General features: G+C 39.1%; 1 protein-coding gene across 4 annotated transcripts in view; it reads right to left on the bottom strand.

The window, feature by feature from the left end:
* Positions 1-19,377, bottom strand: part of KDM1A (lysine demethylase 1A) — a 65,557-nt gene that overhangs the window by 10,929 nt on the left and 35,251 nt on the right. For 3 of the 4 annotated variants that reach the window (XR_014078248.1, XM_081574542.1, XM_081574539.1), the window contains 9 exons: positions 16,920-16,998; positions 16,183-16,275; positions 14,795-14,901; positions 13,152-13,233; positions 12,103-12,197; positions 2,901-3,043; positions 2,432-2,522; positions 1,263-1,397; positions 485-558 (listed from right to left, as the gene is read on the bottom strand). Coding sequence is in view for 3 of the 4 variants with exons in the window: in XM_081574542.1 (XP_081430668.1) it covers positions 485-558; positions 1,263-1,397; positions 2,432-2,522; positions 2,901-3,043; positions 12,103-12,197; positions 13,152-13,233; positions 14,795-14,901; positions 16,183-16,275; positions 16,920-16,998 (899 nt within the window). In the remaining variant the exon portion in view is untranslated. Of the gene's footprint in view, positions 1-484; positions 559-1,262; positions 1,398-2,431; positions 2,523-2,900; positions 3,044-5,770; positions 5,783-12,102; positions 12,198-13,151; positions 13,234-14,794; positions 14,902-16,182; positions 16,276-16,919; positions 16,999-19,377 lie in introns of all 4 variants that reach the window. The other variant, XM_081574541.1, reaches the window with a different exon arrangement.

A 19,377-nucleotide genomic window follows, 5' to 3' on the forward strand; every position in this document is an offset into this window, starting at 1 on the left:
TAAAGCATTTTTTTAAAAAGCAAGACAGGTGGCATCCCTGACTAGAGCAAAGAGCAGATGTATGTGGACGCCAGATCCCAGATGAAGCACCTGTCACCGTGTAAGGGTACATTGTCAAATATCCAACAGAAATTAAGGGTGACACTTTTCTGATCCCCAGAATTGTGAAATTTAAAGCAACACCACCTTCTATCCCACTCAAAGACAATTATCATTCATATCAAATCTTATGGGAAAAAGCTATCATTTTAAAAAGATACCTTGATTTAAGTATCTAGGATACCCGTATATATTAACACATAAGAACAGAGTGTTCAGGAACCTGACAAGTAGTCCTACGTGCACAGACACTTTCCATTCATGAAACAACCTACAATGCTTTCACTGAACATACATACAAGGCCAGGGCCTTTGTAATCTTCCTTCTAAATTTAACAGAAAGAAGAGTAACAGCTATCTGTTGGAGCATTTGTTTTTCCCTTACCTTGGGGGATTGGCTTCCAACTCCTGAAGTTTTTCTTCTAGTTTTCCTTGTGTTTCAGCTAATTCATCATATTCCTGATGGAATTAAGAGAACCAGGTTGGTCGGGATGAGTCAGAGATGCACCTAGTTATTTACACCACAGAGGGTTAGGCCTGCACCACATCCCTGTTCAAGTCAATTACAAGTGTGCCTTTGCTAAAGGCTGGGTCAGGGTGCAGGGATAGTTGTGTCTGGAGACAAGTTGCAAAGTAACAGGGGGCAGAGGATGAAGAAACACACTAGTGCGCCACACAGTGAGGATAAAAAGAACAGTGACCGTCACTTCTCATGCATTTACTGTGCCCCTAGTACGAATAAGCACTTCAGATCCCTCTACAAGTGAGGTAGTTCTTAACACCACATCACAGATGAGGTGGCTAAGGAGTCTAAGGTCACATGGCTGGGAGATACTGAGTTAAGAGATTTCAACCAGACAGTCTGACTCCAATAACTCTTAAGTCCACCTTCATTAACATTACTCTAAACTGTCACGGATAAACTATCACAGAGAGCTAAACTGAGATGTAGGTAAGCTAAAGGACGATACTGTGAAAACAAGGTAGGAATTCTGCAGAAAAAGCAGACAAAACTAACCCATTAAGTCCCCAGAGCTCCGTGTACCAAACCCCCTTCTTACTACTCTAGGCACCTATGACTGGTTAATGGCCAAAATCTCTCAGATCTATACTATCACTTAGGATTCCAAGTAAAATCAGTGAGGCATGTATGTATATCATACCTTGCACAGGGCAGTTAGATCCCTGTGTTTGCTTTTCACTAAGAACTCAGCAGTGATATCTCTGGGTGGTTTGACTTCAGATGCTTCTTTGTATTGCTGATGGAGTTCTTTAATTTTCTCTTTTAAATTTACCATCTAAGACAGAAAAATATAAATTTACCATTGCAGACAGTGACATAATTCATCACCAAAGCATGTACTTTGGCTCCTCTCCTAAACTGCTATTATACCAAAACAGGGTTACACTGCAACTTCTGTGGAATTAAGTACCTCTTCCAAATGATGATATTTTAAAACAGGAAAAAATCCTATATGGCTCAACACAGAGGTGTCACATCACTATCAGATAAGCAGGATTGACTCTGTCTTCCAAAACAAATGGGAGAACTACGAGTGTCCCATTAATAAAAATAATGTCCCCCAAATTAAAATTAATTAAAAATTTAACTACCAGGCAAAAGAAACTGTCACCAATAAAACACTGTTTTGGGAAACAAATTATCATGATTTGTTTTTTAAATATGTACAAGGTCAAATCATCACATCAAGAACCTTAAGGAACCATTCCCAATGTCAGTTTTTCCAGGTTTCTGAGGGGAAGGTTAAAGCTTGAAACTAGGAGGTCCACAGCAGCCCTGGCCATTCGTTCTCTGCCCCCTTCTCGCCTCCTCCACACCGCAGTTCATGAAGAAGCTGTGCCAGAGACCTCTTCATTTGACAAGATGACAAAATGAGGCTCCGTCAAAGAGTGAAGCCAAGAGCCCAGTCAAAAGATCCACTCAGATTCTGCAATTATAAAGCCCCCAAGTTTGCAGCTGGCAGGATGGGGAGAAACAAACGGTTTCCCAGTCTGGAGCTGGGGCTCTGGAAGGTGAAATAAACAAGGGCCCCCTTATTCGTACCACTGAGGCATATCCTCATATTGGTACCTCAAGTGAAATCCTTAGGCCAACGAATTATGATCCTGTCTACTGACATGTTGCCTTCATCAGTGGGAACTTGACCCCAGCACAGCTGATCTCCCTTTCATCCTAGACTCCAGCAGAGGGTACTAAACCAGCTTTGCAACAGTCAAAGGCAACCTGTCACAGGAAAGACCTATTTCCCCCAGCAACAATTATCAGTAACGCCATACTGAAAGACTGACAGATAAAAATACAGAATTTTACCTTATTAAGAAGTTCCTTCAGTTCCTCCTGAGTTTTCACTATCTTCTTCCAGTGTTCGATCTGCTCATCTTTGACATGCTTTTCTTGTAACCTGAGGAGACAATATATGTGCTTTGGTCATACAGCTAGCTGCGCTGTGTAAGACAGGTGCCCATCCAAAACATTTGATGGTATCAAGGCCCACTAAAATTTCTACCACTTTGGAATAAAAAAGTTGGCTGGTGGCAAATTATTTTCTAGGTTATGTTAAATACAATCAATTCAATACCATACAAGACATGAATGCTACAACTGAGAGAGCCTTAAGGATCATGTATGGACTTATTTTAAAAAGCTTTATTTTTAGATTTAACTATCACATGAAAATAAGTGAAAACTAGCTCAAATAAGACTTGATGGAAACTTAAAACATTACCCAGCAATCGATAAACGAAATCCACAATACAACAAGCAGTAACAAAGTACTTACTGAATGACAACTTCCAATGCCTGGCCAAGGGATACAGGCTTATTATTGAGGACGTTGAAGTCCAGTTGATGACTAAGGTAAGACGTAGCTTCTAGCAACCGGTTAAACTCTTGCTCTACCATTTCATCTTTCTCTTTAGGAACCTGAAAATTCGAAGTATGGCAGAGTTGGTCCTTACAAGACTAAACATAACCATCCATGAAAACACAAATGCTCTACAGTTTAAAAGGTCAAAATATGTATCTCAAAGGAGAAACCTTTGAGGACAATGATTCAAACTATCTTTTCTATGAAGTGGTCAATTCCATTAAATGAGATATGAAATGTTTCAGCCCAGATATTCCCTATTCTCATGATTTTGCCCTCAGAGCTGGAACTCCACCTCTATGAATAGCCACAGGATTCACACTGGTGGTGAGTGAAGTCATATGGAGCACAAGGTGCCCTGGAGCTGACATGCACTGAGATAAGCTGGGCTGACATGCAGACAACACACTGGAAAAGTCCTGGAGAACAAAGACTGTCAACACACCCAAGCATCTTGTAAAATAAGGGCAGGATGAAAAAAATAAGAACAAGGTATCTGCTCCCCCTCTAAGATAACAATTTTAGGTAGGAGTAGTGAAATTCATGGCTACTAATAAGAACACAATAGCATCTTAATTCTTAGAGTACTAGTGTTTTATGGCACCAATTAAGTTCAAGGTTGAATGTCCAAAGCTCTTAAGACTATGAGTGACTGAGGTACCAAGTCTGGCTCACTACTGTGGGGGAAGAGAACAGATTGCAAGGCAGATCATTAAACTGCACAACCATGCTCCTAAATCCCTGCTGTGCCCCCGCCTAGTGACGCCATCAGTTAGCTGACACAAATCCCTCTGCTACTGCTCAATTCAGCCCCAAAGTAAACTGTATCTGCAGTTCCACTCTGAATTCATGGGGACAGCGAGAAAAAAAAAGTATGTCTAAGGAAAGCATCTCTTGCCATAATAAGTTAGGCATGGGAAATGGGTTTCAAAATTTGGAATTTCACTTTATAATCAACCTAAAATTGGTAATAAGAAACAAAACATGAAAGTTCTAATAATCACTAAGGTGAGGAAGAATAATCTTTTACAATTAGAGGTAACTATTATGGACCAGATCATCACAGTAAAACTCTTGCTTCTCATTTGAAACACCTTCATTTTTGCCCTTCACAATTAAACAGATGATTTCAAAGCACTAGCCTCTGCCCACTCAATGATGAGTCGCACAAGTAACTCTATCAGATGAGCCATGGTATGGCAAAAAGAATATGGCGAGAAGTATAATCTGCACCAAAACAAAGGGAAAGGGGCAGCAATTCTCCTTTCAAACTGTAAATATGAAAGACTATAACTGACTCAATCAAAATAACATTTTAAAGCATCAAGTTCTAAAAGACCGCACATGGAAAACATAAGGAAATCTTTATGAATTAGAGAATCCCCCTGAGCCTAAGAAATAGATACCTGGGAGAATCTTCTGGTTTATGTTGAGAAACAAGGCTGTGAATCAGGCTCTGGAGCTTGGTACCATTTATGTATCAGGGTGATGCCTGGGACTTGGTGGATCAAACACAGCTGACCTACCCATTCAATCCCACAGCCAAAGAGAGGAGCTCTTGGTGACATTCCTACTTGTTCTGTTTTCACAGCTATCAGAGCTGATGGAAGTGATCTTCTTGTCAAGAATTTCATTTACTTTCCCATCAGTTACTTTTCCTCATTGATATGATACAGTGAAGGTCATATACAGGTCATATACAGAGAAGCTCAAAGCAAAGCTGAAATTTTGCTTGGTGTTAATTCCCTCAATAATGATACAAAAGATGATTCTAAAAACTCTAAATCTGGTGCTCCTTTAAAAAGGAAACAATTACATTTGCAATATGAAACCTCCATATTTATGAAATCTTAACTGATCACAGATGCAATGTGAAGGACTGCTGGAGTACAAACGGTGATATTTCTATACACGACTTCTAAAATGCCTAGCAAGAGGATGCTATAGCAGCAAGAGGGGCCAGATCACATATGTCACTACAATAGGGCAGAATGTGCCAATCCATGTGTGCAAACGATACTGATTAAAGCTCTTCCAGTGCCAACTGTATGGCTTGCTTTGCTACTGCTAAGTCGCTTCAGTCGTGTCCGACTCTGTGCGACCCCATAGACGGCAGCCCACCAGGCTCTGCCGTCCCTGGGATTCTCCAGGCAAGAATACTGGAGTGGGTTGCCATTTCCTTCTCCAGTGCATGAAAGGGAAAAGTGAAAGTGAAGTCGCTCAGTCGTGTCCGACTCTTAGCGACCCCATGGACTGTAGCCTACCAGGCTTCTCTGTCCATGGGATTTTCCAGGCAAGAGTACTGGAGTGGGGTGCCACTGCCTTCTCTGATGGCTTGCTTTAGACAAGCTTTAATCTCTGCAGCTAGAGTGACAGTCACACAGGGAAGTTCATACTGAAAAAGTACGCAGCACTTCCAGGCTCAGTAACTGGGGTCCAGGGTGTGTGGTAGAGAAATATTTAAAGGGACACTGTCAAGGTTAGAGGGACCAAATTTGACCTTTTATTCTTCCCTCTGTTTGCTGAGCAGCCCACTTGATTCATTACACTTTCCCCTTTAGCCCACCCACGCCACCACAAAAAACTTGACTTTTTACATGCGCTTTCAATGACAAAAACTCAAATGGCACCAGTCCAACATATAGGCGCAACTCTACAACAACAAACCAGTGTGAATGTATGATGGAGAGGATCTTTGGAAGCGAAAGATTTAAGTTTCAAGCTTTTAATGGGTTATTGTAAACAGTGAGGAAAATGACTTGAAAAATTATGAAAAAAAATACCTTGACAGTGTCCTTTTAACCAGTGCAGCAGAGAGAGAAATAAACTGTAAATAACAGCCCAACAGCCACGTCAAGTTTAGTTTTGTAAGACAGCTGTAAAATTAAGGCTTTAAACACACAGCATGACAGAAGCATTGTTAGCTCAGAAGCTGCAACCACCAGAAAAATAAGGAACAGACTGTACAGAGACTAAAACGGGAAAGTCAAGGCATAGAAATGGGCAAAAGAAAGGCACTTTTGGTGGTGGTGGAGGGTAGGGAGGTCAAGGGAGATGGTGTCAGAAAGCAGAGAATAAAGCAAAATTCAATAAAAGAGAAAAAGAAAAACACAGAACAGTAACAAGAACAACAGAGAATCAAACAAACACACACTAAACCAAAAGATCACCGCCACATCTGATTTGACACCAGAATGACATGACTACATCCCTAGTGCGCCCCTCTAACTTAGGGTTCCAGTCGACAGTAAGGTCCCATCCATGACCTGCTAGTTAAGCAGTTATAGGAATGTTGGCAGTGAGACCAGGGATACCTTTGATACATGGATTTTCTTCCCATTAATTAAAAAATTCCACTTTGAAATTAAAGAAATTATTTGGAAAACAGTCAATAAAATACTTGTCCATCAGGAAATCAATACTGACTGGGAGAAAACAAAAATGTGTTTTTGATGTATTTAAACCTTGAATCTGTTTCTAAAATTAAGCTAATTACATATGTTCCAGTTGACTCACACAATGAAAAGAACTTTAGCAACTGACTACCTTAAGCACTCCTTAAGTACTGTTTCAGGTCATTGCTTTCCTTTTGGTGAGAACCCTTGGAGTCTGTTAGTTTCACAAAAAATTATGAAAGGATGTTGAAATATTGGCAGTCTCTAAATACAAGTCTCAATAATTTTAGTTTAATTTGATCATTCTATTCTAGATTCTTAGTTGCATTCTGAGAAAGGAACTCAGCAAATGATTACCAGGGTTAACATGGCATGTCTGATGGCAGCTGGACTTCTCTGTTACACCACAGTGAGAACACAAAACAACAAACTATGCATTCTTTTGGTAAAGAATCATTGATACAGTTTTCTAGCAAAGAATCAACAAAAAGGCTATCATTGAAACACATCTTGTGATTCTTTAAAACCACTTATTTCTCTACTAAACTCTCCAAATAAATGGTTCCTTTAAGATGAAAAATTTGGTGAGTCTCACTCCTGTAAATGGATTTTTAATCCTGACTGTTTTGGTCCTGTAGATTATATGGAGCATCCCTGAACATGGTCAGGGGTAGGGGAGACCATGTGACTGGCCCACGCAGAATACATTTTGGGAAAGCCAGGCAACTTTCTGGACAGGGTCCCTGATGCTGCAAGAAGTCATTGCAAAGTAAAGACAGCTCTCCGTAGTTCTATCTCTGGTTGCATTCTATCATCGCAGGCTTGGTAGGTCTTCAAAAACACTGCACATCTGTCACACTTCCAGTCTGCCTAAGTTCTCTAGCAGCAGCGCAAAAATGGAGTTAAGGTACACCTAGGTTCCAGGTACTCAAAAGTTCTGACATTCAGCAAGAGAAATCCTCAGGAAAAAGTAACACACTGAAAAAAGTTGTAATGGCCAAATCTGGCCACAACAGAGGTCACAGTCCACCGCCACCTCTCCCATCTCCATGCACTTCTGGAATCACAATCAAACCAAACGCTGGTTCCTCTGGCAAAGTGCTGTGGGCCCTCAGGGAGACTCAGGCAGGGGCACGCCCCTCATCGAAGCCCTGGGTTGGCCAGGAAGGGCCTTCAGGGCTCCTGTGACACACTGCGCAACAACCAAACGAGCGGTTTGGCCAACTCGATAGAATTCAGTGATTCTACAAACGCAGACCGCTGCCTCCCTCTTTTAACTCATAAGATACTAGGAGATGTAAATAACTGACTTTGCTAGAGCAGGGACTAAGCCATGTGGAGACGGAACGCATGGCATGTCTAAGGAGTGCAGTCTAACAATTTCTAGCACCTAAGTGCTCAGTAAATTCTTGTTAAATGAATACATTAATATAGTTTGGAAAAGTCAAGTCAGTATTGTAACTATATTTGACGGAAAAATAACTATTTTGCAACTTCAAAAACATTAAAGGAGGGCATGAGATTTTTACATTAAAAGCAGAGACTGGCAGTCATGATTTTCAAGGGTAGAGAAAGACTGCTTTAAAGATACCAAAGATATTTCCCAAAAAGGATGATGAAAACTGAAAAGGCCAAGACACTTGTGTCGAAAGTGTAATAACCTAAACACCACTCTATAGGAACACAACTGGAAACCTGGGAAGTTACGATAGGTACTGAGTGTACCCAATCAATGGTATTTATAAGAGGCCTGGTATGCATTACCTTTCAAGAGTTATCTTTCTTCCTCTGAGCCATTCCCAAGTAGAAAATCAGGACCTGTTTCTCCAAGTAGTTACTGAGCCTTTGGATCTCACTTGATAATAGCAACACACACACACACCTCTCTCTCACACTCACTCACTTAAGATACCTATTCATGACTCAAAAAAAGTTGAAAACAAAACTAGAATCTAAAGCCCCTGAGTTACTAGTTGGTGTACAGGAGATGCAGAAAACACTCAGCCATTTCTCCAGTCTCCCCCACAATCCAGGTTTTCAGACCTCCCACTGGTGACTCCCAAAATGCTACTGAAAACATCAATTACCCTAGTTTCCAACCTTATCCATTGAAAACTAATTGCAGCATAATTCGGAGTATAACTCCATCCTCAATTAATGATGACAGTGGCAGGGCAGCTGCTTCATTAGCTCTTGATTGTTTTTACAGGCTTGGAAGATATTTCTATTAGTTCAACATCCTAGCTGCCAGTGCAGGACCAGAGAGAATGGAGAGGCAAGCTCTTTCAGGGATTCTTGTGACTGTGATTAAAACAATAACAAGGTAATATAACAAAAACGACTTACTACATGATTTTTTTCCTAGAGCAGCAAAATGCCTGGATATGGTAATATGTTCCTAAGGCAACACTGTTGTTGTTTAGTCACTAAGTCATGTCCAAGTCTTTGCAACCCCATCCATGGACTGTAGCCTGCCAGGTCCTTCTGTCCATGGGACTTCTCAGTCAAGAGTGGGTTCCCATTTCCTTCTCCAGGGGATCGTCACAACTCAGAGATTGAACTTACATCTCCTGCATTGTCAGGTGGGTTCTTTACAACTGAGTCACCAGGGAAGCCCTGAAGACAATATCACAAGTGGTCTTTATAACTCGCTGAGTTTGTTGCTGCCCTTGTACAGGATGGAACAATTAACTTCTGTGCACTAACAAGAGAACCATCTCATTACCCTCTTTTCCACTGACGCTATCCAGAGAGAATGGAGCAACACATCCCATTTTGTACAACAGTTTACTAAAGAAAAAGCAATGGCTGAGTGAGTATCATCATTCTAGGTGGGCCTCCTCAGAGTAACTATTAAAAAAAAAGTTCTTTTAATAAAAGGAGACTCAGCTGATGCAGTCACACTGACAGAACCGCACACCCCTCCTGCCCCCACCTTCCCTGGGGCTCTCAGCCAGGCAGAATGGCATTAGACACCAGGGGAAGTGGGATGGATTGGGAGACTGGAATTGACATATATACATGACTATGTATAAAGTAGATAACTTGTTAGAACCAGCTGTATGCAAAGGGAACTCTACTCAGTGCTCTGTGGTGACCTAAATGGGAAGGAAATCCAAAAGAGGAGATACATGTACACGTGTGGTGGATTCACTCTGCTGTACAGCAGAGACTGACACAACACTGTAAAGCAACCATATACCATAAAACCTTTTTTATTAAAGTTTAAAAAAAAAGCTAAAACACCAGAAAAGATGCCTGGCTCTACAATTTATTGACTATGGTGATGTCAGGCAAACACACGCGTGTGCTTTAGATTCTTCTCCTGCAAAATGAGGAAACGAAGCAACTGAGTGAGATTCCTTAGATTTCTAAAGCCATGAAACGTATCCAACTATGAGTATAAATTAACCTGGCTATAGCCAAAAGCCAGTCTACTAGTCAATAGGTATCCACTCCTCCCCTGAGCTAGATTACTGGGAACAGCAAGATACAGAAACATTAATAGGGCAAGCAGAACTCAAGGCTCAAAGAAATTCTTTCCCCAAATTTAACAATGCCTAAAGAATCCTCCTTAATATTTAGCTGCATCACCAAATACAAACCAACCAAGAAAAATCCTATAAAGATCAGAGTTGAATGACAACAAAATGCTGAAAACCACACACCAGCTTAACAACTGTTAACTAGAATGCTACTCAAAGAGCTGGTCCTGGTGAGATAAGGAGCTTATGCCAGAACATAAACTAATGCAACATTTCTTTCACTGAGAAAAGTTCTGCTACCAAAGCCATCTGAACTAACACTGTGGTTAAAAGGATGCAGTTTATTTACATTCTGGCACAAGATATTTCTCTCATCCCATACTAGTAACCAACAGTTAGTTCATGAATTGGCAGCTGGTTGTAGGCCATATTTGAGTGAATATTGCTCTACTATGGGCTTCCCTGGTGGCTCAGATGGTAAAGAATCTGCCTGTAATGCAGGAGACCCGGGTTTGATCCCTGGGTTGGGAAGATTTCCCTGGAGAAGGGCATTTATTTGGAAACAAATGTTTTTTAAAATGTTTTACAGCTTATCTAATACCACAAAAGCAGACCATTCCTCTGGATATCTCTACTAGGGGAAAAAACCTCACTTTTTACTGTTAGAAAGACTAAATGAACCTGTTTTACATTCAGGAAAGTCAAAAGAAAAAGATAGCGTCTCAAAGATCAGTGATAATCTTTCGCTTGGATTCCATTACTTCTTGCGGATGTAATATCGACTTCAAAGACCTTGCTTCTGCAATTCAATTCTCTAAATTACTGTCTATCTACCTAAAACATCTATCTGGTCATGTCATTTCCCCCACTCTCAACAAGACTGGATAGATGAAACTAGACTGGAAAAATGTGTCTATTATAGTACTCTTTCTACATTTGTATATGTTTGAAAACTTCTATAATAAAAGGTTGAGAAAAGATACTTATTTGTGTCCAAGTCCCACCAGACTGTAGGGTCTTATATGGCAGGGACTGTCTATTCATCTCTGCATTTTTTTTTTTATCAGATCTTTGCAAGTAATAGAAGTTTACAGAGTTGCTGAATTAACGTCTACTTCATCTTTTTCTATTTTATTCTGTTAGAAGGCTGCTTGCCCTTTTCCCTCATCCCCAGAAAAGCCCTGAAGTAAATCTGGATCCAGAATGGTGGGGATGAGAACCAAAGCATTCCCTGAAAGTCTGTACTCCTCTGATATGAACCCTATATAAAAAAGTCTTTTCCTAAAGGTAGACAGTAAAAGGTGAGGATGTCCCATAGGCCGTATGACAAAAAATTCTAAAGTTGGATTATTACCACTTTCAGTAACAGTAGCTACACTGCCATATACATAGCAAACCTTCTCTTCCTTGAAATATAAAGGTGATAATGTGTTTATATCCTGAGAACTAGAGATTCTCTTACTCCTAACAGGGGAGCTGGCAAAACTTCCGCTGAAAACAAACTTTTGAGTTTCACAGACCCCTAAAAATTAGAACTGACATATAACCTATCACGCAGTTGTTAAAACACTCCCACTCTCCCATACTAAACATCACCTCCGTGTTACTGCCATGTTAACTATAGGAAGCTCCTATCTGGGTTTCCATGGTGCTCGGTGTATTCAATCCTTGAGCTGGGAAGATCTCTTGGAGAAGGAAATGGCAACCTACTCCAGTATTCCTGCCTGGGAAATCCCATGGATTGGAGGGCTACAGTCTATTGGGTTGCAAAAAGTTGGATGTGACTTTGTGACTAAACAACAACAAATGCCTCTGATGAACAAATACTTGAACCTACCTAAGCATCAATTTAGTACTACCATTCACTATCAGCCCATCAAAAAGCTGACCCTAGGAACACAAAACTGGAGTCAGGAAGAGCACACAGAGCTAAAGCACAACACAGAGAAATGAAGAACCAGGTGGTCGATCCTACAGGGCTCTTAGGGTACAGGTGGCCACAGCCAAATAAAAAAATTAATCACTTGGCTAGTCTAACTTTCATTAAGTATTTAAACACCTAAGCAGCTATTATACCTCCTTCCTATATAGCTCAGAGTTAAGAATCTGAATAAAGCCACATTACTTCTACCCTCAGTGCATATTTATATGTGTGTATATTCATCCACATATTTCCCCAAAATTGCTTTCAGCTGAACCAAAGAAACTGTATAATGCTGTTTGCTGTCAACTTACAGCTTGTCCATTTGCTTCATAAAGTGGGCATTTTTGCTTGATCTTGGCCAGTTCCATATTTACTTGTTTGCTGACCACAGCCATGGGATTCCCTCCTAGAAAAAACTCCAACAATTAAATTCACACACTTTATGAAAAGGGAACAAAAACTTCAAAGCAAAAATATTTTTACTCAAAATTTAAAATATCAAAGCTTAGGGTATGTGAATTAATACCAAAAAAATGCCCAAAGTAAAACAAATATATACACATATGTTAAGTTAAGCATAAAGAAGAGAGCAAAACACTGTGTGTGCTCAGTCACTCAACCTATTCTCAAAAATGAGTTAACATTACAGATCCTTCTAGACTTTACATGCATAAAATTAGACATTACATACAAAAGGATCATAACACATGCACTGTTTTAGAATCATTTTTCAACTTAGCAATAAATTGTGGACATAATTTTATGTTAATATGGAGCTACAAATTTTTAGCAGCTGTACAGTTCTCACTGAATAACAATTTAACCTTCTAATCTGTGGTTTCTAACATTCTGTTACCCGACACTGAAAATGTTTTGAACACAATATGGTTCACTTGTCTATTTTCTCAGGTTAATTTCCTAGAACTGGATCTGCCAGGGCAAAATCTACACACATTTTAAATTATGCACATACTGATGTATCTTTTCAGAAAACTGTTTGCCAATTTAGCTTTCACTAACACTGAGAACAGGATTCCCAGCTGGCGTAGTGGTAAAGAATCCACCTGCCAATGCAGGAGACACAAGAGACCCAAGTTTGATCCCTGGGTGGGGAAGATCCCCTGGAGAAGGAAATGGCAACCCACGCCACTATTCTTGCCTGGAGAATCCCATAGACAGGAGAACCTTCCAGGTTGTCACAAACAGTTGGACATGACTGAGCAACTGAGCTCGTACACATAAGTCTAAGAACAGAATCCTAACCAATATATTTAAACACTGAATCTATGACTTTATAAGATTAAACCATTTTGTGAGTCTCAGACCCTGAAATCATAACACAAAACTAAGAACTACTTACCAAGACCTGTTACTACCATGGCTCCAAGGTCAGCTACATAGTTTCCTTTGCGAAATGTAGCAACTCGTCCACCCACACGATCCTGTTTTTTAAAAATTAAATGGCTAAAATTAATTTTAGTTTAATCATAATAACCTGGCAAAGTACAATCTCAGGCCTCTTTGATAACTTAAAAAGAAAAAGGTGTAGAGTTTACACGGAGTATGATGTTAGCTCAAAAAGCAAATGAAGTTTAACTAAATTTGAGGGAATGGTAGATAATGAATGACACATAAAAGGGACAGAATTAAGTGCTATGAGGTAGGAAAAAATTCAATAGCCAGAAGACATACCAGTTATAAGTACTATTAGCTCTCAACCCCAATGTCTCTAATACCACTTATTGTACAGGCTGACCAAGGGCCACCCACACAGGAAATACCCGCACACAAATTTCAACACTTAAGGCCCTTTTTCTGCCACCATGTTCTGACTCTTGTCCCCCAGTGTCAAAGTCAGGTGTGACTGTCTTGATAGACTGCTTCTCTGAGAAATGCCTCTTCAGTGCAGCCTCATGCCCAAGGGCAGTGTCTACTGAACATGAACTGCTGACAATACCTCTCATTTCTAAACAGGCCCAAGTGTTATCTTTGCTGACTGGAGATTTTCAAGTATGGGGAAATCTTACTGAGCTGCAGTGAAACCTCAGTCATGAGTTACATGAGTACTCTGTAAACTCCAGACCAACAAATGAAAAAAAGCAAAACAAAACAAAAACCTATACACATGGGTAGGAATCATAATGATCCTCCATTATTCTTTACTGTATTCTCAGTACATAGGATACATAGGCATACAGATACTTTCCAATTAATGAATAAAATATCATTTTGAGTAAGACTATATCACAAATTGTTTATTTTGATTTCCCCATACTACCTGAAAAGAATATTTTAAAAAATTAAATTTAGATTGTACTGCACAGAACATTTTGAAAGCTTTTATAAAATTTTAGATGGTTTAGGTTATGTGAGAAGTGGTTTTTTGTTGTTGCTGTTGTTTTTTTTTTTTTTAAGTGGCAGGAGCCCACAGAGGTCTTTAAGCCACTGAAAGACAATTAAATCTCAAAAATTACTCATGAAAATGATTTGAATAGTGATGTCCTAATGGGATGTTCTTTTTTTCTACTCTGTGCCATCATCCTCGTCCTCCTTCAGCTTCCATTCCTCTCTCTGGACTAATGGTAAGGAGCCAGCATCTTGGGTTCACCAAGGCTGTAAAAGCCGGCTGCTACCTGAGAAGCAACTCCTCTCCCTTTACTATCGAACAGAACACAGTCACTGTACTCCACCACTAAAGAGAACTGCATTCTATACAGGGCGCTCCAGCAAAGCCCCCAAACTGGAAGTCGCTAACTGTGAGAAACAATGACCTGAAAGTATATACCAAAGGGCTATACAGATTATTTATGAACTCTAAATACTCACTGAGCCCTTGTCAAAAATGCTTTATTTGATGTAGTTATTACACTATCAAAATACTTTGAGTATTATTTAAATCAGTTTGGTTTAGTTTAATTTGTATGATTCCTTAATTTACAACAGATAATTTCCTTACCATATTTTCATCAGGTTGGGCTTCTAAATCCAAACTAAAATTCTTACCCTGGCTTCCAGAAGTGTGACATCCATTCCAAAACTTTGTAACTGACGAGCTGCTGCCAAGCCTGAGACCCCAGAGCCTATGATGATTACCTTTCCTGTCTTCTTAGCTGAAATTAAAAAATGAACAAAAATTAAAACACTGTTAGTTTTAAGAGTTTTTATCATTTTTTATCAAGAAAATTTCTAAATTCTTTACACGTTATGATGTCTCACAAAGTAAATAATTCAATTATTTTCAAAATATGAAAACTATATGAATATGAATTAACAAATATCTGAGACTTATACTTTAACTCAATGTTGAAAATTTATAAATGGAATTCTTCAAATAAAATTTACTTTCTCATTACTTCAGTCACATGCTTCAGTGTCGGTGACCCTTGGTAAACTTATTATGAATAATCTCCCATATTTACCTCATAATTATACTAGGACAATTTGAGCAGTCAACCAATTGATTCTTAAAGCTATTTTCTAGAAGCTGTACTTCTGCAGTCTTTCCTTAAAAATTCTTAAAGCAGAGGGGACTTCTCTGGCGGTCCAGTGGCTGGAACTCTGTGCTCTCAATGCAGGGGACCTGAGTTTGATCCCTGGTCAGGGAGCTAGATCCCACATGCCACAACTAAGAGTTCGAATGCTGCAGCTAAAGATTCCACATGCCACAACTAAGACCAGGCACAGCCAGACAAATAAATAAACTGAAAAAAATTATTAAAGCAGAAAAATAAATGTATTATAAATAGATGTGTGTGCTCAGTTGCTCAGTCGTGTCCCGACTCTTTGCAACCCCATGGACGGTAGCCGCCAGGTTCCTCTGTCCATAGGGATTCTCCAGGCAAGAATACTGGAGTGGGTTGCCAGGCCCTCCTCCAGGGGATCTTCCCAACCCAGGGATCGAACCCAGATGTCTCATATTGCAGGCAGATTCTTTACTGTCTGAGTCACCAGGGAAGTGCAAATAGACAGATAGATGTATTAATTCTCAGAATATCCCTATATCTTCTGATTCCTGGCAGACATTATCCAGACATCATTAAAGGGGTAAACAGCATTAAAAAAAATAAAAATGCAACCTTTAGCACTGCATTAAAGACCTTGGTCAATGAGAGAAAACAAACTTCCTACTTTCATAACTGACTTTTTTCATTTTTAATAAACTATTTTTGTTTTTTCTTAAATTGGAAATTCGTATCTTTTACCAAGTATTTATCAAACGAGAAATTATAGGAAATTCATATTTATAAGGAGATTTTACTTTAAATTTGACTTATAAGAAGATAAGCTTGGGAATATTCTGGCTCTAAATATGGATTCAGAAATCAAAATAAAATGCTAAACACCTCCTGGAATCTAATTTAAAACAATGAAATTCATTGGCCAGTTCTTACTTGGGAGGGGCTTTATCCTCTTATAGATGCCGAAGTTGATAAGACCATGACGTTCTAAATAACTGTGAACTCGGTGGACAAGCACAGTATCACCTACAGAAAAATGAATTTAAAAACATATTTATCTTTTTAGCACTTTAAATGGAAAACTCTGATTCTTCTTTATTTCTCCATCATGAAGTCATTCTATTCATCTTTTCCATAAGCTTCAAGTCATATGACTCCTTTAGAAAAGTGATTTTGAGAACTGTTAGTCTGTGTGGTAGTCCAGAATGCCTATCACATAATCTTGAATTTTTAAGAATGACATCCCAATACAGATGAAATGAAGGCCAAACCAACCCTTTAAATAGTAGTAGTATGCTCATTTACTTTGGGAAAAACTTTACAAGATTATTGGTGGCAAGTGGGAAATGAGAAAGCCAAACAGACAGCGAGTTGAATGCCACCAAAGTACTCTGTGGATTAAAGCTGGAACACAGGTCTGGAGAGATTATTAGCAATTTCTTGAACTCATTCACATGTCAACACAAATAAAAATTCAGAAGAACAATTACAAACACACAAAACAGTTTTGCTAAAAGGCTCACTTTTGCATAGCACAGGTGTGAAATAAAATGAATATATGTATGACAATTAATTAACAAATTCATTATCAAGGAGCCATGAGCTTCTGGAAGAAAATATCAATTTTCACAATCCAGTTCAAGACCAATCCTATTGAACACACTACTTACTGTTGTAAGGCGCTTCTAATTGTTGGAGAGTAGCCTCAAATGTCAGCTGAATCTTTGGATTATCCAACCACAACTGCAACTGTAATTGAATGATAGAAAATTGTATTACATACAAATGGACATATACTATTTGATTGCCTCAAATACGGGTTTTCCTTTCAATGAAACAGTAAGGGTTTTATTCCTGACAAAGAAACTAATGAAACACAAAACCATGGCAAATGAGTGAATAATTAAAGAAGCTGGGAAATATTTGGCCTACCAAGTAACTTGCCAAGCAACTCATTCAGCTGGGGAGCAACAAGGATTTAAACCTGGATCAGATATCTCCAGAGATACTGAGTTGATACAAAATTAAATGATCAATTAGATACATGGAGACACGTGTATGCAAAAGGTAACTTCTCAGTTATTAGCCTGTACAACTAAATGAATACCATTTACTGAATGAGGGACACTGAAATAAGAGATCATGAGTTGAGTTTAAAGACAATAAGAGGAGCTGAAAGACTGGCATCTAGATATGTAACTGGGGTTCAGAGTTGAGGTTTATAGCTTCTTGCTTATGGGTATAACTGAAGTCAAGTGTGTAGAAGAAGGGTTCCTAGCAGGAAAGAACAGGCGAGAGAGGAAAGGACCTTAAGGACCTCCCATCAGTTCACATAGTTGGCCTGTTAAGGAGAACCCTACAAATCATTCAGAGAAGACGACAATCAGGGAAGCAAGAGAAAAACTAGAATACTGTGTTAAGCTAAGGAAGCTGTGTATTTAAGAAAGGAGTCAATTATTTCTAATACTGCTGAAAAGAAGTAAAATGAGGAATGAAAAATATTATGGTACAATCAATGGCCTCTAACATGAATTCTCTTCAAACTGAATACATACCTACAAAATGTAAGACCAGCAGAATACTATCATATTTAAATTTTAACTAAAAGTTAATAAATACTGCTCCATAAACAAATTTCAAAAGAGTTAATGTATAAATAAATTCAGTTACAAAGAGATATGACCAAACCCATATGGAGCCTCTGCTTTTCTCTGTGGCCACTGTCAAAAGGAAAATGGAATTCCTTAATCATGCCGTGGGCCCAAGCCCATCAAACCTCAACATAAGCCTTCTTCCTCCTTCCATCCTATAATACAAAGCTCACATCACAAGTTCTACTTGAATAATTCTAAAATTGTGGTTTTAAAATCTGGAAGCAAAGGATGCAATTTAACATGAGACACAGTTCTTATAGGAAATTGACATAGTTCTTATAGGAAAGAATGACTTAAATTCTGTTTTATAGCCAGAGACCACAAAGCTAAACCTGCGCTAGTCCTTCCCCAAATCTGGACTTCTGTCACAGGGAATGAATCAGAGGAAACAGAGATTGCTATAAATTCACCACTGAAATTCAAGTAAAAAGTGAAAACTTCCCTCAGATGAAACAGAAAAAATGACAATTTTGTCTGAAATTTACTTAGAACAAATGTTAACATGCTAACACAGAAGCTGATTCAATTATAAGACAAATCAGCCTCAAAAATGCACATTAAGACTTTTTCATTCACTTTTTTAAAAAATCACCCAATTTTTCTTCACAAAAAAGAACCTTTATTCAGTATTACACAAACCTACCAATCACTCTAGCTAAATGGCATGTAACAATCCAAATTTAGCAGTACAATCTAGTAGCTGTACAATCTAATGGTCAACATAAAGATTTCGGTGGTGAATAAAAAGACATCTCTGAGGATCTATTCAGCTATATCCAAAATAGCTGAAATTCAACATGAATTTCTTCTACTTTGTTTCACTCCGGAGTATAACAAATGGAGCCTCCCTGGTGGCTCAGCCAGCAGGTAAAGAATCTGTCTGCCATGCAGGAGACCCTGGTTCAATCCCTGAGTCAGGAAGATTCCCCAGAGAAGAGAATGGCTACCCACTCCAGTATTCTTGCCTTGAGAATTCCATGGACAGAGGAGCCTGGCAGGCTATGCCCGTGGGGTCGCGAAGAGTTGGACACGACTGAAGTGACTAACCCTTTCACTTTCAGAGTATAACAAGTATGTTCTGAACAGTATACAGTTAAAGAATTTCTGATGGGACTTCCCTGGTGGTCCAGTGGCTAAGCCTGTGTTCGCAAAGCAGGGTACCTGGGTTTGATTCCTAGTCAGGGAACTAGATCCCACAGGCCAACTAAGCTCCCAGAGCAGCCAAATTAAAGGAAAAAAAAAAGAACTTCTGATGAATAAAGAAGGTAAAATTCACAGAAGAAATGCAAATGACTAACAAATATGAAAAAGCTATCAGTCTAAGTAATCAAAGAAATGGAAGATAAATGAAATGATCTTGACCTACTACAGCAGCACAGATTATCATCATTTTAATCAGACCATAAGGAATCTGCGTTCAATGCAGGAGACCTGAGTTCAGATCCCTGTGTTGAAAAAAAATCCCCTGGAGAAG

This window comes from Giraffa tippelskirchi, chromosome 3 (genome assembly GCF_054371585.1).
Source record: "Giraffa tippelskirchi isolate mGirTip1 chromosome 3, T2T-mGirTip1v1.2.pri, whole genome shotgun sequence".
NCBI classification, from domain to species: Eukaryota; Metazoa; Chordata; class Mammalia; order Artiodactyla; family Giraffidae; genus Giraffa; species Giraffa tippelskirchi.